At 40.8% G+C, this 22376-nt stretch overlaps 2 protein-coding genes across 2 annotated transcripts in view; both read left to right on the top strand.

The window, feature by feature from the left end:
• Positions 1-22376, top strand: part of LOC136181104 (NLR family CARD domain-containing protein 3-like) — a 724139-nt gene that overhangs the window by 696841 nt on the left and 4922 nt on the right. The window lies entirely within an intron of this gene.
• On the top strand, positions 18995-21331 carry LOC136181153 (protein NLRC3-like). Its single transcript, XM_065961651.1, has 2 exons — positions 18995-19232; positions 19359-21331. The coding sequence occupies exons 1-2, from the start codon at positions 19196-19198 to the stop codon at positions 20264-20266; spliced, it is 945 nt and encodes a 314-aa protein (XP_065817723.1). The 5' UTR covers positions 18995-19195; the 3' UTR covers positions 20267-21331.

Below are 22376 nucleotides of genomic sequence, written 5' to 3'. Positions count from 1 at the left end.
TGATCAGTCCTGGAGTCTGATCTGCTCTGATGAAGGTTACTCTGTCAGTCACAATAACAGAAGAACAGAGATCTCCTCCTCCTCCTCCTCCTCCTCCTCCTCCTCTGTCTCTAACAGAGTAGCAGTGTATGTGGACTGTCCTGCTGGCTCTCTGTCCTTCTACAGAGTCTCCTCTGGCAAACTGATCCACCTCCACACCTTCAACACCACATTCACTGAACCTCTCTATCCTGGGTTTGGGTTCTGGTCTCGTGGTTCTTCAGTGTCTCTGTGTGGTCTGTCGGTCTGAGAAACACTGCTGACTGAAGATCAGCTGACTCTGTTCACTCTGTCCAGCTGGTCTGTTTCATGGTTGGTGGGTGTGATAATGGGGGGTGGGGGTGGTAATGGGGGTTAAATGTTCTACATTACAGAAAAACAATGGACCCCCTTCTTTAATGTCTGTATTGTTCTGATCTCACCAATAAAAAACAAGTGACAATTAAACAATTAAAGTCCTCCTCCTGCTGTCTTGATATTGGCAGCAGGAGGAGGAGTCATGGCTCCAGATCTGTTACAAATGGTAAACTTGTCTCTCAGGTGTCTTCCCACAGGCCCTGAAAACAGCAGTCATCAAGCCACTACTAGAAAAGAACAATCTAGACAATAATGAATAATTACAGGCCTATATCAAATCTTCCTCTGTTAGGTCAAATGATAGACAAAGCTGTGTTTCAGAAGTTAAATAACTTCTTGAGATTGAACAACTGTTTGGATGTCTTCCAGTCAGGTTTTGGACCAAACCACAGCACTGAGACAGCTCTGGTTAAAGAGTTTAATGACATCCGTTTAATCACAGACAGAACCTCAGTCTAAGTTCTTCTTGGGTAACACTTTATATGAAGGTCCTTGAAATAAGCTGTTATTACCATCAAATCTGCTGTATAAGACACACTTTAAACCCTCAGGCATCAGTTTAATTTACTACCCTCTTAAGTCATTAAGGACAAAAATGTCCACTTCCAAAAATCTGCTATAAAAATAGAACAGATTACTTTTTTTGTTGCTTTTTTCTGCATAAATCTCTTAAACAACTTCAGCCCTGCTCAAAACTACCAAACATTCAATCATTTTGAGGATTTTAACCTTTAGATGCCAATTTCATTACTTGATGTCACTGTTATTATTTATGGAAAAAAAAAAAAGTTATTTTCCATATAACAAATGTTTGGTGTCTGGGGGATTCTTTTTAAATCAGTCTTTCTTTTGTTAAAATCTAAGGACAAACAGAAAATTTAAATATTTATATGCTTTTATTTACTTTGTGTTTAAAGGTTAATCAGCTTTATTATTACTTCTCAGGTTATCTCTGTTGTCAGCCTTTATTTAAAGTTTGTATTGAACACTGGAGAGCAGCACTGAGCAGGTCAGGAAATCAGGTAACCTTTGTGAGCCAGGTGTGTAAACCTGCTGAGTGGCTCTAACTGACAGACAGGAGTGTCAGCGGTGTGTGTGAGAGCAGGAGTGAGGTGAGAGGCTGAGACACTTTCAGGCTGAATTCAATGAAAGGAAGACAGCAGAGATACCTTTGGTAAGTGTGCTGTGTTCTTTAGTAATTATCTGTTCAGAATGTTTGAATGGTGACATGTATTTAATGTAGGCTGTTTATTTCATAGTGATGCACTCTGCATTCTGGTTTTATAGTGTAGTGTTCACAGGAAACAATTAAATTAGAAGAGTAAATAATAATTAATATTGAACACATTTAACTGGTTTGTTTAAATTGTAAACAAAAGATAAAGAACTGAATAGATACTAAAATTCAGATTCATTTAATGGTTATATTAACTTAAATTCTGATTTGTGTTGTTTGGTGTTAAAATGAGAAAAAGGAAGGTAAGGATGCTAAAAGATGCATGGTTAACATTGTATAAGTGGAAAACTGCTTCCCCAGATTACTTTACAATTATAATAGGAATGTATATGTGAAGAATTTTGTTCATAGATATTTTCCTTGCTTTTCAGAACCACACACAATAAACAGTTGTAACCTCGCTGCATTAAAGTCTCCTCTTTGAACTCTTTTACTATCGTGGCCTAACCCAAACCAATGTGTTCAGTCTTTTAGAATAAGGGTCTGCTTGGAGGTGAAATATTGATAAATGAAAGCAGTTACTTTTATTGAAATAAGAAAAGTTTTAAGATTGATGACGAGTCAGGTTACCGTGGGAATTGGATAGCGCCAAGACCAATCGAAGAATCATTTTCCTCTGAGCCAGAGAGAGAAATGATAACAGAACAAATAAACACACCATTGAAGTGTTTTTTTCCATATACCATTTAGCTACACACACTGAAGGCTATAATGCATCTCTATCGTTTCTTCTAACAATATGTTGAGTAAATCCAGAATGCCAGATGACATCTACAGGTGTTATCATTCAGTTTGTGATTTTCTTTATTTTGTATTCTGACTGCAGGATTCTTATTAAGGCTTACAGGTTTTCAGTGAAATCGACATCGACCTGACCTGACTGTGGTTGCTCTGCATCAGGATCTGCTGAACTCCTTTTCTTTACCAAAGACACTTTAGACACTCGACACAAAATAACACAAGTAGATGAAAGTCTTTCTCACTCTACATCAGTTTATTTATTACAAGGTTACACATGAGCTGTCTGAAGAACTTGTGCTACCCAACACAGAGGCCTCCAAGGAAACAGAGTGACAGAAAGAAGAGAAGATATCAGGAGAGAAGAAGGATCCTTACACTGTAACTGTTTCATATAAACCCTTTCAATTCAAACGTCATAGCTGCTCCCAACTTACTGGTTCATATGTCAGCAACAAAACATCAATGTCAAAAAAGTAGAGACAGATTTCTGTCAACAGAATTGTCTTATATCCCTTTATAACTGCACTTATACATCTGTTAGTCAATACATACTTATGAATACAAATTAGTGATGTTGTTAACTTGGATTCCTCTGGATCAGTTTTACCATTGCACAGGATTTCATTGCATTATAAACTTACATACAGCTGAAGGCTTTCTCTCCTGTGTGAACTAACATGTGTCTGTCCAGACTTTCTCTTTCTCCTCCAGTTCTTGAAGCTGTTCTTCCTCCTTACTGCTCCACAGTTCCTCATCTTTAATGTGTTGGGGCTTAGTGTCCTCCTGGTCCAGAATGTGGCTCCACTCCTGCTGCTCAGATGGAAGCTCTTCTTTACTCACCAACAGCTGCTGGAGATCTGCAGGACACAGTAAACAAACATTAACGGTACTTATAGACTGATTTTTAAATATTAATGCGAGCAGGACCCCACACTGAGCTCAACTCAGCAGCAAGGAGATGAATGGGCTTGACAGCAACGCACACCGCCGGCTGCATCCTATCTGAAAGGCCCTTAAGGCTGTGAGGACTGAGGTTTCTCTTCATCATCATGAAGTCCTGGAGAGCGGGCAGTTCGGGTTCATATCCGACCTGTGGCTCCTTTCCCACAAGTCATTCCCCATTCTCTCTCATTGGTTTCTGATTCTGTCCTACCTACCAAAAAATCTTGTTAAAAATTATTTTTATTTTTTAAACTTTGTGGTAAGTTATTATGTTTTTCTAAAAACCCATACGCAAAAAGTTCTTATCAGAAGAGTGTTCATCTATAAATCATGTCTCAGGGCCCCTCCCCCCTCCAGCTGCACTACATGGACTATTCCATCATGACCCTCAGGTCTTATGGTGCATTCAGGTGCTGCTCGGGTGCTCCAAGTTTCAAAGTTAGGAAGTCGTTCTTCAGACTTGATTTCAGTTCAGAAAATCTGAATGTTGTAACAACAGCAACAAAGCGTTGATGCTCCAAAGAAGATCAGTGAAATGTTACTGTTACTGTTATATTTGAGTAAAAAGTTGATGTCCATATACGTGAATCAATAAAAAGTATGTTAACATTAACTTAACATATTTTTTCCCCTATGTGATGATGTCAAGTCGGGAAGTCGAGCACCTCATTCTTTTCCGAGTGACGAGTTGTTTTTCCGACTTGAGCAGGTGTTCATGTGCATTTTACAACTAGGAATCTCGTTTTTCCGATGTGTCCGACACCACCTGAATGCACCGTTAGTGGACAGCGTGTTTAAAGGGATACTTCAGCCATTTGCATTATGCTTTGTATCATTAGAAACCTGGTAGTAGTTTTGAATGGTCGTGCATCCTGCTAACAGGCTCCATGGAGAAAGCTGATGATGCCGAAAAAAACTGATATGGATGAAGTGGATTTTTAAGACCTGACTGTCGGCGGCGGTGAGGACGAGGAGCCGGGGCCGGCTCGAGCTGGGGTGGACTGGTAGTGTCGGTGCTCTCACTGTTTGCCTATGGACACAGACATAGAGTCTGTTTTCTGATAGGAATTTCCAAGATGCTAATTCCTTCTGGAAGAAAATCTTTGAATCAGTTGAGGAAACGGCCGTATGTGTTGTAGTAAATGTCTGTAAATAGAGGACCTTAGTGGGAGTGGCCTGCGTTGCTGTGCATTCTGGGAGTTGATGTCTTTAATCCACATGAGCCAAAAAGACACTTTCTGCCTTTTCTCGGTCAAGAAGGCACCAACTTCAAAATGTATTTCACATTTCTACATATATGACCCAATGTCAATACAGATTCATGTTTCAACAGGTGAAGTATCTCTTTAAAGAAATGATTTACACGGCATCACAGAGAGAGAAAAAAGAGACTAGAGCGAAAGAGATAGAAGATAGAAACTAACAAACAAGCCATATGAAGTGAAGCTTATCTAGCAGAGCAGAAAAAAGGATGTAGAGGGAGGAAAAAGAGAGGTTGATGCAACCGGCGGCACAGTGCTGCCCCGAAGCCCTGTAATGTCATGAACACAAGATTACAGATTCCTACAAGTGGAGACGATGAAATAAAGAAACACACACAGGAGACAAAGGAGATGAAGAGAAACACAGAGACAGAGAGGAAGAAGAGAAATACAGACAGAGAGGATAAGAGAAATACAGACAGAGGAAGAAGAGAAATACAGAAAGAGAGGAAGAAGAGAAATACAGACAGAGGAAGAAGAGAAATACAGAAAGAGAGGAAGAAGAGAAATACAGACAGAGAGGAAGAAGAGAAATACAGACAGAGAGGATGAAGAGAAATACAGACAGAGAGGAAGAAGAGAAATACAGACAGAGAGGATGAAGAGAAATACAGACAGAGAGGATGAAGAGAAATACAGAGACAGTTTTGTAATCTCAACAACATCATCTTTGTTTCCATCAGTAAGTCCTCTCTTACTGTTTCTTTTGAGTTCAGGCGTGTAAGAGCTGCAGTTGAATCTGAACAAACAACAACTCTCTCTGGCCTTCTCGATCCATTCAACCCTAACATTATAGCAGTTAGTTCTGCTGTAAACACGGATCACTTATTATTCATTCTTTTACATATTTCTATATCAAACTCAGATATGAACTCTCCTGTCCCCACATGTCCACTCTCTGGCTCTTTGGATCCATCAGTAGGTATGTAGTTATAATATTTCTTTTGTAAATAATCTTCAACCAAATGCCCAATGTTAGCCACATTTCTTTCAATCCATTCTCACTTTTGCTCCACAAGTTGTAAGTCAACGCTAAGCACTGGAACAATCCATGGAGGGATATTAGCCCATCCAACATTTGGTCCATCAAGTGGAGTTTCTCCAAGGTGCTCTTTTCTTTATATTTCAACTGGTTGGAATGGTTTGTTTATTAACAGTTGTTAGTTTGTGTTCACAACGAATGTTTCATTTTCTTGTATCTCTAAACGCTCGAGAGAAAACACAAAGAGAAAATCTATATTTTTATTTTGTAAGGGTGAAAAAGCTAATTTTATATTTCTGAAGAAACACTTCAAACTAGAGGATGAAATATTCTGGATAAATCAATGGGATGACCTTGGTTCCACTAGATCAGCAGGCTCCTGTTCTGTGACCCTCCTGGTAAATTCATCACCTCTAGAAGTACTCATGATGGTCACTGGATAATTTACATACTTGACATTAATGAGCACTTTTATATTTTGGTCAATATGTATGGCTTTAATAACCTAACTCAAAACAAACAGTTGATTTTGGAGGTCTCTAGTGTCACTGAATCCCTTAAACTATCCAACTGCCAACATTATTATAGGAGGGATTTTAAATGATCTTTTCCTGAAGATATAAAAGTTATTATATCTGATGTGATGCTGGATAAATCTATCACTTCTTACATCTCTAAATGGGAATTCATGAAGTTCACATTTAGGGAGCACTCTGTTACATTTGGAAAATCTCTAAATAGAAGTAACAAATCATCAGAAATGAATATAATCAAAGAAATAAAAAGCTGCTGTAAGAAGACATGACTTTGTGACAATGATAAACAAAAAGGACATATTCTACAAACACAGCTGGATGAACTCTGTGTGAAGAAAGCTGAAGGAGCCGACAGAAGATCCAGGGTCAAATGGATGGAGGAAGGGGAGGAAAGTATTTCTGTCATTGAGAGAAAAGAAGGCAGGAAAGAAATCCAATCAAAGCCTTATTAGTTCATGACCAAGTTAGTTCTGATCCAGTCTTGATGAAATGGTTTCTTTCTCTGGTAAACTGGACTCATCAGCCTTTTCTGTCATGGATGCTGACTCCTTCTTCAGCCATCTCTCAGCTCTTCTTCCTCATATAGACGAGGAGTTTGCAGAATGATGTGATGCTGATATTACTTCAGAGGAGCTCAAAGAAGCAGTAGATAGTCTTTCTTTGGATAAGTCACCAGGATGTGAACTTTTAGAAACATGTTTGGGAATTGTTAGAGAGTCCATTTTCTCTTATGTTAAAGGAAACTTCTGACAACAAGACATTCCCCCACACTATGAAACAAGGCATCTCGGTCTTTGCAGACACGGAGAGTCTGGCTCGTTTCTTGAGTTGAGCCGTTCATTATTGCACACAAAGCTTAAACTGTACATACACTTCAGATACTGACTCGTTTAGAGCAGAGCCCAGCATCAACAACGTGACCCAGCACGATAAATGACTTTCCATCTATAGTACGACGATCACAGAGACTGTTTGTACTCGTCAACATAAAGACGACTTAATCAGACAGCTCGGCTGATCGCTGCGATGTAATGCTAAAGTGATCACATTAAAACATACCATTGAATCTACCCTACTGTGATTGGCTGAATAGAAAGAAGACATCTGATTGGCTACAGACATTTCCATTTGTGAATCGAACCACGGCAGGGGAGTCTCAAAAGTCCCACACACAAATGCAGCGAGGTTCACACATGACAAACAGTTTGTAAAGGCAGACTGACAAGACAAGATCCAAATGTGTGTTTTTAATATATATGTATATCACACATTTGTGGATTTCTATTAAATATAAAACTATAAATATTTGTTCATGAATCTTGTTTTTTATTTGTGTATTTTTTTACATTAATATACAATGCTAAATATTTGTGTGTGTATTGAAAACTATTTTTGTGGATAGAGTCCTTATAAATCACAAAATACATTTGTGAATCCTTCTGTGTGCATTCATGAAAATTGAGATGGATCTAACTCCATACTAAACAGACTCAGCTTCCTCTGATTGTCAGTTGACAAGGTAGAGACGTGCTGATTGGCTGGAGGCTTAGGCGTAAAGACTCTGTCAAAATTTGTGGTTGTAACTCAAAGCTTGTGCGTGTACCTTCAGGATCGCACGTGAAGATAGGGAATTTGTGCAATCTGAACTGTGAGCACAAAATCATTACACATCTTCACATTTTTTCACAACAACAGATTTGTTTTACATATGCGCAGACTATTTCTACTATTACAAATGTTGTTTGCACATGTGCAAACCTTACCTGTGTGCACAAAATATTTCACCAAAGTAACCTTTCACGAGTTCAAAATCTTATTTACAGGCAGTTGATCCCATACAGCAGCCCTTCCTTTTTTACAGACCACTGCAGGACAACAGACTGCCTCAAACACTTTCATCAACTTCTATCATCGCACAATATATCTGATATCAAAGCAGTAAAGGATCATCTGACACAATAAACCAGCTTCCTTCAGTAAAATGTTATAAAGCTGTGACCTTTGATTCTCTGTTGCTATGGTGATTATTAGACTTTGGTATTTCCTGGTGTCAGGAGACTTGACTTTGACGTTGTCCTGTTGAGATGCAGATTAGTTCTCTGTGTTGAAGGTAAGAGACACTTTTTATACTGTTTGAAAGACTCATTTAATTTAAGTGTAAAAAGAGCTGTAAGCTAACAGTTACCCACCGGATTCATTAGCTGCTCTGACTAAAGTAGAAGTGAAGGACACACAATGATCCTCAGTCCCGATGCAGGCTATGCTAACATGCTAACAGGTTGATTAAAGACGAGCCCGCTCTGGAAGTTTCTTTCATTGAGATCATCACTTTATCTTCTGTAATTGAAATGTTTGAGTGATTATCATTTTGATTTGAACATTTTTCTTAATTACGTTTTCTTTACAGTGGAACATATTCATAAGAAGTTGTTGTAACTCTCTCAATCCGCTGACTGTGTTCTTGGTTAATCAATGACTTGTTGGGTTTGACTTGTTATTGTTTTATGATTCAAAGTCCTGCAGTGAAGCCTCCTCTGATAAGATAAAACTTTATTGATGTGTAGTGTCCTTTTTTTTAATAAATCCAGAAAATAGGCAGGGTCAGTTTTTGCCTGTGACCAGACCAACAAAGACATCAACATTTTAAACTCTAAATCTAACTGTCCTTTTGAAGTTCTAAGTGGTGTTTTAAAGCTTGTTTGTCTTTCTTCAGAGACTGGACCCAGGAGACAAACAAACTGAGAACTAAAAGCTTTATTCATCTTTCTCAGAATCCAAAGTAGTGAGCCGCCTGCAGACGACTGACCAAGACAAAGAATATCCCACAATATATACTTATCTTGCTGAGGGCGTGGAGATGGTATCCGCCTCCTCCACATGGGCTTTATAGATCCATCTGTGTCCCACATGGGCCTGATAGCTCTAACTATGTCCCACGTGGGCTTCACAGCCCCAGCCATGTCCCATACATTGCCACATGCTATTTTCAGAAGTTAGCAGTCAAAAAAAACCTACTGCAATGTCATGTCTTCTTGATAAATGGGGTATATATCTGGCCAACCATCTTGTGACCGGACATCGACACACCAACAAAGCATGTATGGCAGGTTTTCTTGGAATGATGGTCCTTTTTCTTGTATTTGTCTCTCCTTCACCTCTCGTAAATGTCAGGTTAGCTTAAGATTTATTACTTAATTACCCCAAAAGCGAGCTCGTATGAAACTTGAGACCTCACTCTTTGACCATGCAAAATTTCATCTAAGCATTAACTTTTTTCACTCTATCCTTGATGAGTTTCACTTTGTAGGCTCAGTTTGAATTCATGTGCACATGTGCCCTTCTGCATTTCATCCTTAGTTGATTATGTTATGTTTATAATATGCAACCCTCACACTATTATTATTTATTTATCTAATTTGCATAATATGTGTCTTTTAGTTCATTATTATACTGAAATACTATTATGATTATTCATTACCACTTTATATAAATGTTGATTATAAGGAATATAAATACATGCCTTCAGGTGGGACACTACAGATGCTAGAGGATCAATTCAAAAAAGTTCAATTCATAAAAGTTTAAATAAAATCATTTAAATTCATCAAATTAGAACAAGAAGGAGATGATGACAGATCTTAAAAAAGAGTGATTCATGTCCAAGTTACAGACTGTGCAGTGAATACATTCAGAACCTACAACTACTTTAATACTTCAGCTGGATAATCAGTCTGACAAGAACAGAACATCTGAGAGTAATAAATCATCTACTATAAGAGAGAACTGAAGATTAGATCATAACACCAGGTGAACCAGGTAGATGTGATGTTAGTAGACTGACAGTGAGGTGATGATGATGATGATGATGATGAAGGTGAACCAGGTAGATGTGATGTTAGTAGACTGACAGTGAGGTGATGATGATGATGATGATGAAGGTGAACCAGGTAGATGTGATGTTAGTAGACTGACAGTGAGGTGATGATGATGATGATGATGAAGGTGAACCAGGTAGATGTGATGTTAGTAGACTGACAGTGAGGTGATGATGATGATGATGATGATGAAGGTGAACCAGGTAGATGTGATGTTTGTAGACTGACAGTAAGGTGATGATGATGATGATGAAGGTGAACCAGGTAGATGTGATGTTTGTAGTGAGGTGGTGATGATGATGATGATGATGAAGGTGAACCAGGTAGATGTGATGTTTGTAGACTGACAGTGAGGTGATGATGATGATGATGAAGGTGAACCAGGTAGATGTGATGTTTGTAGACTGACAGTGAGGTGATGATGATGATGATGATGATGATGATGATGATGATGATGATGAAGGTGAAGGTGAACCAGGTAGATGTGATGTTAGTAGACTGACAGTGAGGTGATGATGATGATGATGATGAAGGTGAACCAGGTAGATGTGATGTTAGTAGACTGACAGTGAGGTGATGATGATGATGATGATGAAGGTGAACCAGGTAGATGTGATGTTAGTAGACTGACAGTGAGGTGATGATGATGATGATGATGATGATGAAGGTGAACCAGGTAGATGTGATGTTAGTAGACTGACAGTGAGGTGATGATGATGATGATGATGAAGGTGAACCAGGTAGATGTGATGTTAGTAGACTGACAGTGAGGTGATGATGATGATGATGATGAAGGTGAACCAGGTAGATGTGATGTTAGTAGACTGACAGTGAGGTGATGATGATGATGATGAAGGTGAACCAGGTAGATGTGATGTTAGTAGACTGACAGTGAGATGATGATGATGATGATGATGATGATGATGATGATGATGAAGGTGAACCAGGTAGATGTGATGTTAGTAGACTGACAGTGAGATGATGATGATGATGATGATGATGATGATGATGATGAAGGTGAACCAGGTAGATGTGATGTTAGCAGACTGACAGTGAGGTGATGATGATGATGATGATGAAGGTGAACCAGGTAGATGTGATGTTAGTAGACTGACAGTGAGGTGATGATGATGATGATGATGAAGGTGAACCAGGTAGATGTGATGTTAGTAGACTGACAGTGAGGTGATGATGATGATGATGATGAAGGTGAACCAGGTAGATGTGATGTTTGTAGACTGACAGTGAGATGATGATGATGATGATGATGATGATGATGATGATGATGAAGGTGAACCAGGTAGATGTGATGTTAGTAGACTGACAGTGAGATGATGATGATGATGATGATGATGATGATGATGATGATGATGATGAAGGTGAACCAGGTAGATGTGATGTTAGCAGACTGACAGTGAGGTGATGATGATGATGATGATGAAGGTGAACCAGGTAGATGTGATGTTAGTAGACTGACAGTGAGGTGATGATGATGATGATGAAGGTGAACCAGGTAGATGTGATGTTAGTAGACTGACAGTGAGGTGATGATGATGATGATGATGATGAAGGTGAACCAGGTAGATGTGATGTTAGTAGACTGACAGTGAGGTGATGATGATGATGATGATGAAGGTGAACCAGGTAGATGTGATGTTAGTAGACTGACAGTGAGGTGATGATGATGATGATGAAGGTGAACCAGGTAGATGTGATGTTAGTAGACTGACAGTGAGATGATGATGATGATGATGATGATGATGATGATGATGAAGGTGAACCAGGTAGATGTGATGTTAGCAGACTGACAGTGAGGTGATGATGATGATGATGATGAAGGTGAACCAGGTAGATGTGATGTTAGTAGACTGACAGTGAGGTGATGATGATGATGATGATGAAGGTGAACCAGGTAGATGTGATGTTAGTAGACTGACAGTGAGGTGATGATGATGATGATGATGAAGGTGAACCAGGTAGATGTGATGTTTGTAGACTGACAGTGAGATGATGATGATGATGATGATGATGATGATGATGATGATGAAGGTGAACCAGGTAGATGTGATGTTAGTAGACTGACAGTGAGATGATGATGATGATGATGATGATGATGATGATGATGATGAAGGTGAACCAGGTAGATGTGATGTTAGCAGACTGACAGTGAGGTGATGATGATGATGATGATGAAGGTGAACCAGGTAGATGTGATGTTAGTAGACTGACAGTGAGGTGATGATGATGATGATGAAGGTGAACCAGGTAGATGTGATGTTAGTAGACTGACAGTGAGGTGATGATGATGATGATGATGATGAAGGTGAACCAGGTAGATGTGATGTTAGTAGACTGACAGTGAGGTGATGATGATGATGATGATGATGAAGGTGAACCAGGTAGATGTGATGTTAGTAGACTGACAGTGAGGTGATGATGATGATGATGATGATGATGAAGGTGAACCAGGTAGATGTGATGTTAGTAGACTGACAGTGAGGTGATGATGATGATGATGAAGGTGAACCAGGTAGATGTGATGTTAGTAGACTGACAGTGAGGTGATGATGATGATGATGATGATGAAGGTGAACCAGGTAGATGTGATGTTAGTAGACTGACAGTGAGGTGATGATGATGATGATGATGAAGGTGAACCAGGTAGATGTGATGTTAGTAGACTGACAGTGAGGTGATGATGATGATGATGATGATGATGAAGGTGAACCAGGTAGATGTGATGTTAGTAGACTGACAGTGAGGTGATGATGATGATGATGATGATGATGAAGGTGAACCAGGTAGATGTGATGTTAGTAGACTGACAGTGAGGTGATGATGATGATGATGATGAAGGTGAACCAGGTAGATGTGATGTTTGTAGACTGACAGTGAGGTGATGATGATGATGATGATGATGATGAAGGTGAACCAGGTAGATGTGATGTTTTTAGACTGACAGTGAGGTGATGATGATGATGATGATGAAGGTGAACCAGGTAGATGTGATGTTTGTAGACTGACAGTGAGGTGATGATGATGATGATGATGAAGGTGAACCAGGTAGATGTGATGTTAGTAGATTGACAGTGAGGTGATGATGATGATGATGATGATGATGAAGGTGAACCAGGTAGATGTGATGTTTTTAGACTGACAGTGAGGTGATGATGATGATGATGATGATGATGATGAAGGTGAACCAGGTAGATGTGATGTTTGTAGACTGACAGTGAGGTGATGATGATGATGATGATGAAGGTGAACCAGGTAGATGTGATGTTTGTAGACTGACAGTGAGGTGATGATGGTGATGATGATGATGATGATGATGATGGTGATGATGATGATGATGATGATGAAGGTGAATCAGCAGCTTCATCTCTTTGTTTTCTCCACAGCTGAAGATCTTTGACTGGATGTGACTTCAGCAGCTGAACTCCATCAGTGTTGTTGTAGTGACAGAGTGCAGCTCTCCCAGCAGGGGGCGCTCTGCTATGGATCAGTGTGAGGACACAGAGGAGGGAGTCCCTCCCTCTAAAACCTCTCTGTGTGAGGAACATGAAGCTCTGAGGTGAGGATCTCTAACTGTCCATGACTCTTCTCCATGTCACAGCTCAACACTCACATCTCTCCACCTTCATCATCATCATCATCATCATCATCATCATCATCATCATCATCATCATCATCACTGTCTCATCTGCTGCTCACAGTAACTAATAATGTTGTTTTTTTGTATCAGGATGCAGGAACAGAGACCAGACTCTCCTGGACCCAGCTGTGTGTCCATGAAGAGTGACCGGTCTATGGGTCGCCCTGTGGACTTTAAAGATGGACGTCCTGCTGATGGAAGGTGAGATCTGAAATTGACAAAGAGCTCTGTTCTGCTTTTCTGTAGGCTCACTCTTTCATCCTCAGCCATTTACATCACTCTCAGTCTTCAGTCCATGTTCACCTCTCCCAGGACTCGTACTTTTCTCCTGTTTCTCCTACTTCTCCACCAGAGGTCCTCAGAATTCACCTCCTTCTCTTCTAGGTTTCAATAGCCCAGACCTTCCCTTCTACTCTACTCACCTGTCTTCATTTTCCTCATCACCTTCATTTAGTTTTCTTACCACTTCATGATCATTGTGTGCTTTGGTTCTATCTTGTGTTTTTTCTTTTGAAGTGTTTGTATTTGAACCCTGACCTGCCTGAAGGCTGTAAAATGTGGAAAAGAATCATTTTATTGCAGCTGTGAGTCCATTTTTTTCTGCATTTGGGTCCTTCCCTGCACCCTATTTCCCTGACCCTGTCAGAACTTAACCTGCCTGACACAGAACCAGCCGACAGTGTGATGGACTTTATGAATTCAAAGCAAAAACAGCCCTACTAGAAAGAAGCTAAATATTCTTAGACAAAGTCAAAATAATAGGCCAAACCTTAAAAAGAGACAAATCTGAGGAAAGATTTATTTTTGGGCTTTTTGTTCCGTTATTTAGAGACGGGACAGTAGATAGAGTCAGAAATCAAGGAGAGAGAGAATGGGGAATGACATGCAGGAAAGGAGCCACAGGTCGGATTTGAACCTGAGCCACCCACTTGGAGGGCTACAGTCTCCCTACATGGGATACACACACTAACCGCTAGTCCACCAGCACCCCAATTAAAGCATTTTTATTGAATTAATATATTTGTTTTTCCCTCAGGTAGAATGAAAGTCCTCTCCTTCCTCACTCCCAATGATGACCAAAACAAACAGACATACTGTCCACAATATCAGATTTCATTCACTGAGAGTCTGCTTCTGCATGTCCATTTTAAAGCATGCACCATCAAGGATGGGAGCCATGGTTTAAAAACTGTGATTAGAGGATTATGGTCCACGAGGTGGATGTTGGATGTCCTGACTTTGTCCACAGCCCAGATCCTGAACCTGATGAGTTTCTGCTGGTGAGATGTTGGGCATTGAAAGCTGCAGGTCAAGTTCACTAACCTACCTGGTCCATACATCCTGCTGATCCAGCTGACCATTGTACTGATATCTGACTACACTTTCTCCTGGACTACATAGTTTAACACTTGATCCTTGTTTTAGTGAATGGTACCTGAGTCCAGCTGAGGCATGTTTAGTACATTAGGGATGATGTCATGGTGGTATACTAAACATTTGGTCCAGTGATCTTGACAGGACACTGGTGAGCAGATGTATCATGAAGACTGCAGACAAAGATCTTCAAAGCTCTTGAGTGTTTTTACAAACCTTGTAGGATCCATATACTGGACTTACTCACAATATAAAAACTACTGTGATGGTGCAAGCAGCACTTATTCCCATCTGAAGTGATGTCAGTCTGAAGACTTTGTCCCAGAAGTGAGTTCCAGGTTGAGGTTCCTGAAGTTGTTATGGACAAGTTCTTGATCTTGATCTGTTCTGTATCCTAACAGTAGTTGCTGCTCGTTGTAAATGCTGCTCGGTCTCTAAATTTACTAAGAGAGGTAGAGCCTTCAGTTATCAGGCCTGCTCGTGGTTCCTACAGTCTCTAAATGTACTATGGGAGGTAGAGCCTTCAGTTTTCAGGCTCCTCTACTCTGGAATCATCTTCCAGTGGGGTACGGGAGGCAGACACACTCTGTATTTTAAAGAAAAGACTTAAAAGTAACTATAAATTGTATAGTTAGGGCTGGCGCTGGTGTAGACCAGCTCCTAGTTATGCTGCTATAGGCTTAGACTACTGGGGGAACTGGCACCTTGAGCTCCCATATCTCCCTCCCTCTCTCTCTCTCTCTCTCCCTCTCTCTCTTTCTCTCTCTCTCTGTGAGATCATATTACTGCATGTTGCTATCTGTAAATCTCAGTTACTAACCACAGCATCTTTCTGAGCTGTGTTTATCTTTAAGTCATCTTCTGTTAACTTTAATTTCATCAGTCTGAAGAATTTGAGGACAGACACAGTGTTGGCTGTATTCTGAGTGAGATACTGTTCTAATAGAAACAGAGAGAACTGTGGAGAACTTCACCTCTGCCTCCTGATTACTGATTATCCATCTGCCAGTTTAAACTGGAACAATCTGATTAAAAATGATCTTTGTTCTAAATGCTTTCATTAACCAGCTGTTTTTTTGTATCAGGATGCAGGAACACAGACCAGACTCTCCTGGACCCAGCTGTGTGTCCATGAAGAGTGACCGGTCTATGGGTCGCCCTGTGAACTTTAAAGCTGGACGTCCTGCTGATGGAAGGTGAGATCTGAAATTGACAATGAGCTCTGTTCTGCTTTTCTGTAGGCTCACTCTTTCATCCTCAGCCATTTACATCACTCTCAGTCTTCAGTCCATGTTCACCTCTCCCTGGACTCGTACTTTTCTCCTGTTTCTCCTACTTCTCCACCAGAGGTCCTCAGAATTCACCTCCTTCTCTTCTAGGTTTCAATAGCCCAGACCTTCCCTTCTACTCTACTCACCTGTCTTCATTTTCCTCATCACCTTTATTTAGTTTTCTCACCACTTCATGATCATTGTGTGCTTTGGTTCTATTTTGTGTTTTTTCTTTTGAAGTGTTTGTATTTGAACCCTGACCTTCCTGAAGGCTGTAAAATGTGGAAAAGAATCATTTTATTGCAGCTGTGAGTCCATTTTTTTCTGCATTTGGGTCCTTCCCTGCATCCTATTTCCTGACCCTGTCAGAACTTAACCTGCCTGACACAGAACCAGCCGACAGTGTGATGGACTTTATGACTTCAAAGCAAAAACAGCCCTACTAGAAAGAAGCTAAATATTCTTAGACAAAGTCAAAATAATAGGCCAAACCTTAAAAAGAGACAAATCTGAGGAAAGATTTATTTTTGGGCTTTTTGTTCTGTTATTTAGAGACGGGACAGTAGATAGAGTCAGAAATCAAGGAGAGAGAGAATGGGGAATGACATGCAGGAAAGGAGCCACAGGTCGGATTTGAACCTGAGCCACCCACTTGGAGGGCTACAGTCTCCCTACATGGGATACACACACTAACCGCTAGTCCACCAGCACCCCAATTAAAGCATTTTTATTGAATTAATATATTTGTTTTTCCCTCAGGTAGAATGAAAGTCCTCTCCTTCCTCACTCCCAATGATGACCAAAACAAACAGACATACTGTCCACAATATCAGATTTCATTCACTGAGAGTCTGCTTCTGCACGTCCATTTTAAAGACTTAAAAGTAACTATACATTTCATAGTCAGGGCTGGCGCTGGTGTAGAACAGCTCCTAGTTATGCTGCTATAGGCTTAGACTACTGGGGGAGCTGGCACCTTGAGCTCCTATATCTCCCTCCCTCTCTCTCTCTCTCTCTCTCTCTCTCTCTCTCTCTCTCTCTCTCTCTCTCTCTCTCTGTGAGATCATATTACTGCATGTTACTATCTGTAAATCTCAGTTACTAACCACAGCATCTTTCTGAGCTGTGTTTATGTTTAAGTCGTCTTCTGTTAACTTTACTTTCATCAGTCTAAAGAATTTGAGGACAGACACAGTGTTGGCTGTATTCTGAGTGAGATACTGTTCTAATAGAAACAGAGAGAACTGTGGAGAACTTCACCTCTGCCTCCTGATTACTGATTATCCATCTGCCAGTTTAAACTGGAACAATCTGATTAAAAATGATCTTTGAAACAAGATCCAGGGTGTGGTTAAAACGATGAGTAGGTTCGTTTACACCCTGGGTGAAAACCAATAGAGTCTAATAATGACATGAAAGCTGTGCTAAGGCTATCATTATCAACATCCACATGGATATTGAAGTCACCTACAACAATTATTCTATCACTGCTAAGGAATAAGTTTGATAAGAATTCTGCAAATTCAGATAGAAATTCAGAATATGGGCCAGGAGGGCGGCAAACTACAACAACTAGAACTGCCTAAAAGGTTCTTGAGACTGGATGTGAAAGACTAAGAACAAGGCTTTCAAAAGAAGAACAATTCAGCTTTGGTCGAGGGTTAACTAGAAGACTAGAATTATTTTTTTTTTTTTAAAAGATCCTGAGAGCACTGAGCTGTTATTGGTTGTGGGGTGTAACAGAGAATCTATTGTCCTGAAAAGATGTCTGGGGCTGTTTATCAGGTTTGAGAAATATTCTTGCCTTGATTTTCGGATGGCTTTGTTGTAGTCTTTTATTGCTTCTACAAGTATATTTTTTATCAATTTCTATTTTTGTTTTGCAGTCTGCAGTCTCTCTTAAGTGCATTGGTCGCATTGTTTTTCCATGGAACGACCTTTTTTGTTTTTACTGTCTTAGTTGTGATTGGAGCGCAGGCATCAAGCACTGTCCTCAGTTTATAATTAAAATCGGTAACAAGTTGTTCACAGGATGATGGTAAGGTGGTATTTCTGTAAGATTTTATGTAAGAGTTGTGGCTACTTCAGGGGTAATGTGCCGTTTGTTAACTGTACGTTCTATTGCACCTGGAGGAGAGTGATAAAAACTGTTAAAAAAATATGTCGGCCCGCACCGGCTACAGGTGGCTGGCTAACTACTGCTGCATACGATGACTCTGACTCAGGTGTGCGGAGCCATCTCTCTAACTCAGACACCCTCGCCTCCAAAGCTAAAAATAAACTACATTTATTAGATTATCACTAAAGAAGGACGAGGAGTAACTTAACATCTGACACGTAGAGCAGGAAATTATTTAATACACTCACCTGTAGTACGTAGCACGTAGCAGCCCCTGATGGAAGGTGAGAATTAAAAATGAAGTAAATGTTATGTCTCTGTTGTTTTAAGACTCATATCTTGGCTCAGAGTTTCATTATATATATCCCGTTGTTTTCTTGTGTAATATGTCCTGTCACAGAGTTCAACAGGAGAGCTCCAACGTTCACAGAGATCAATCAGACCAGCAGAATCCAACAGACCTGGACTCCATCTTTATGGTGTGTGCAACACACTGTTAATTAATACACTACCATTACAATAATTTAATTCTAAGTTATTGTTCTGTTTAGACCAGCTGACCTTCAGACTGACAGATGAACCACATGTTGAGTTCTACCAGTTTATATTAAATATCCTGTGTCTCCTTCTGTTCCAGCTGCTGGAGGAGAACATCATCACCTTTGTGAAGAACGAGCTGAAGAGAGTCCACAGGGTTCTGAGTCCAGATTACCCAGAATGCTTAGAGAGTCAGAGTGAGGATGAAGAGCAGGGGAGAAACTGTAAAGAGGCATTTTTGAAGATCACTCTCCACTTCCTGAGGAGAATGAAGCAGGAGGAGCTGGCTGACTGTCTGCAGAGCAGTAAGAACATTTTAACAGATTTAGTATTTTAGAAAAAAAGACAAAGACGTTTAAAATTCGAAACTCAGATACTCATGTCATCTATATCAGGATCTGTTCATTGATTTCAGTTCTTTCTTTATTCAGGAACAGTCGCTGCAGAGTGCCGTCGTGAACTCAAATCTAACCTGAAGGAGAAGTTCCAGTGTGTGTTTGAGGGGATTGCTAAAGCAGGAAACCCAACCCTTCTGAACCAGATCTACACAGAGCTCTACATCACAGAGGGAGGGACTGGAGAGGTCAATGATGAACACGAGGTCAGACAGATTGAAACAGCATCCAGGAAACCACACAGACCAGAAACAATCATCAGACAAGAAGACATCTTTAAAGCCTCACCTGGAAGAGATGAACCAATCAGAAGAGTGATGACAAAGGGAGTGGCTGGCATCGGGAAAACAGTCTTAACACAGAAGTTCACTCTGGACTGGGCTGAAGACAAAGACAACCAGGACATACAGTTCACATTTCCATTCACTTTCAGAGAGCTGAATGTGCTGAAGAAGAAAAAGTTCAGCCTGGTGGAACTTGTTCATCACTTCTTTCCTGAAACCAAAGAAGCAGGAATCTGCAGGTTTGAAGAGTTCCAGGTTGTGTTCATCTTTGACGGTCTGGATGAGTGTCGACTTCCTCTGGACTTTAAAAACAACGAGACCCTGACTGATGTCACAGAGTCCACCTCAGTGGATGTGCTGCTGACTAACCTCATCAGGGGGAAACTGCTTCCCTCTGCTCACCTCTGGATAACCACACGACCTGCAGCAGCCAATCAGATCCCTCCTGAGTGTGTTCACATGGTGACAGAGGTCAGAGGGTTCACTGACCCACAGAAGGAAGAGTACTTCAGGAAGAGGTTCAGAAATGAGGAGCAAGCCAACAGAATCATCTCCCACATCAAGACATCCAGAAGCCTCCACATCATGTGCCACATCCCAGTCTTCTGCTGGATCACTGCTACAGTTCTGGAGGATGTGCTGAAGACCAGAGAGGGATGAGAGCTACCCAAGACCCTGACTGAGATGTACATCCACTTCCTGGTGGTTCAGTCCAAACTGAAGAACATCAAGTATGATGGAGCAGCTGAGACAGATCCACACTGGAGTCCAGAGAGCAGGAAGATGATAAAGTCTCTGGGAAAACGGGCTTTTGAGCAGCTGCAGAAAGGAAACCTGATCTTCTATGACTCAGACCTGACAGAGTGTGGCATCGATATCAGAGCAGCCTCAGTGTACTCAGGAGTGTTCACACAGATCTTTAAAGAGGAGAGAGGACTGTACCAGGACAAGGTGTTCTGCTTCATCCATCTGAGTGTTCAGGAGTTTCTGGCTGCTCTTCATGTCCATCTGACCTTCATCAACTCTGGAGTCAATCTGATGTCAGAAGAACAAACAACATCCCGGAGGTCGAAGGTATTCAGAGAAAAACCTGACCCAACACTTTTATATCAGAGTGCTGTGGACCAGGCCTTACAGAGTCCTAATGGACACCTGGACTTCTTCCTCCGCTTCCTCCTCGGTCTTTCTCTAAAGACCAATCAGAATCTCATACGAGGTCTGCTGACACACACAGGAAGTGGCTCAAAGACCAATCAGAAAACAGTCGAGTACATCAAGGAGAATATCAGTGAGGATCTGTCTGCAGAGAAAAGCATCAATCTGTTCCACTGTCTGAATGAACTGAATGATCGTTCTCTAGTGGAGGAGATCCAACAGTCCCTGAGATCAGGACGTCTCTCTACAGATAAACTGTCTCCTGCTCAGTGGTCAGCTCTGGTCTTCATCTTAATGTCATCAGAAAAAGATCTGGACGTGTTTGACCTGAAGAAATACTCTGCTTCAGAGGAGGCTCTTCTGAGGCTGCTGCCTGTGATCAAAGCTTCAAACAAAGCTCTGTACGTGCTCACATAACTATCCAGTTCAAATGTAGTTCTCTTCATTCAGAAATAACAACTATAGTTTGTAATTGCTTTCATTTGTGTTCTTCTGAATCCTCTTCAGGCTGAGTGGTTGTAACCTCTCAGAGAGAAGCTGTGAAGCTCTGTCCTCAGTCCTCAGCTCCCAGTCCTCTAGTCTGAGAGAGCTGGACCTGAGCAGCAACAACAACCTGCAGGATTCAGGAGTGAAGCTGCTGTCTACTGGACTAAAGAGTCCACTCTGTAGACTGGACACTCTCAGGTTAGTGTGCTGCTGATCCACATTATTCATCTAAGATCATGTTTTCTTGATAAATCATTTATTAAATGGGCCTTGGTGGTGGTTTAAAGTTTTCCTGTATGTTTCCACATTAAAGCTGTAAAGCTCTGAGCTCGTTCTATAGCTCTCAGTCTTTTAGTCTGAGGAAGCTGGACTGGAATAAAGAAAGTTAAATATGAAGTTCTTTCCCCACCAACAAACAAACCATGGATAATGTTTGGAACATAAAGAACTAAAGAATCTTTATTTCAGATGAAACAGTTCAGAACTGTTTCTACATCACTGCTGATGTCAAAGCAGTCTGTGTGTTTATCTCACGCTCTGTCTTACCTTCACTATTTGTCACCAGAGTAAATATTGATTAGTATCAGATTATGAAGTCTATTCTGTTCAGCTGCATGGTTATGACGGGATGTTACTGGTAAAACAGAGAAGAATGGACCAATGGATGTTAAGCATGTTGGGGGTGTGTGTGTGTGTGTGTGTGTGTGTGTGTGTGTGTGTGTGTGTGTGTGTGTGTGTGTGTGTGTGTGTGTGTGTGTGTGTGTGTGTGTGTGTGTGTGTGTAGTCTGTCAGGCTGTCTGATCACAGTAGAAGGTTGTGCGTCTCTGGCCTCAGCTCTAAGCTCCTCCCCGCTGAGACATCTGGACCTGAGCTACAATCATCCAGGAGAACGAGGAGAGAAGCTGCTGTCTGCTGGACTGGAGGATCCACACTGCAGACTGGAGACACTGAGGTACAGACAGACACACAGAAGCTGTCTCACTGTTTCTGAATGATGAACTCTGCTTCTTGTCTGATGCTGGTTTTAAATGAAGATGTATGAAATAGATTGTGATCTGGTTTCTTCCTCCAGGTTGGACCATAGTGGACTGAAGCCTGGTCTGAGGAAGTGTGAGTGTGTTTTCATTTC

Source organism: Labrus bergylta, chromosome 2 (genome assembly GCF_963930695.1).
Source record: "Labrus bergylta chromosome 2, fLabBer1.1, whole genome shotgun sequence".
Lineage (NCBI taxonomy): Eukaryota > Metazoa > Chordata > Actinopteri > Labriformes > Labridae > Labrus > Labrus bergylta.
Note: the sequence above shows the minus strand (reverse complement) of the source record. Positions and strands in the feature narration are given on the sequence as shown.

Coding starts and splice junctions, on each gene's coding strand:
- LOC136181153 (XM_065961651.1), top strand. CDS start 19,196: ATGAAGCAGGAGGAGCTGGCTGACTGTCTGCAGAGCA. Junction 19,233..19,358: donor GGCTGACTGTCTGCAGAGCA/GTAAGAACATTT, acceptor TTCTTTATTCAG/GAACAGTCGCTGCAGAGTGC.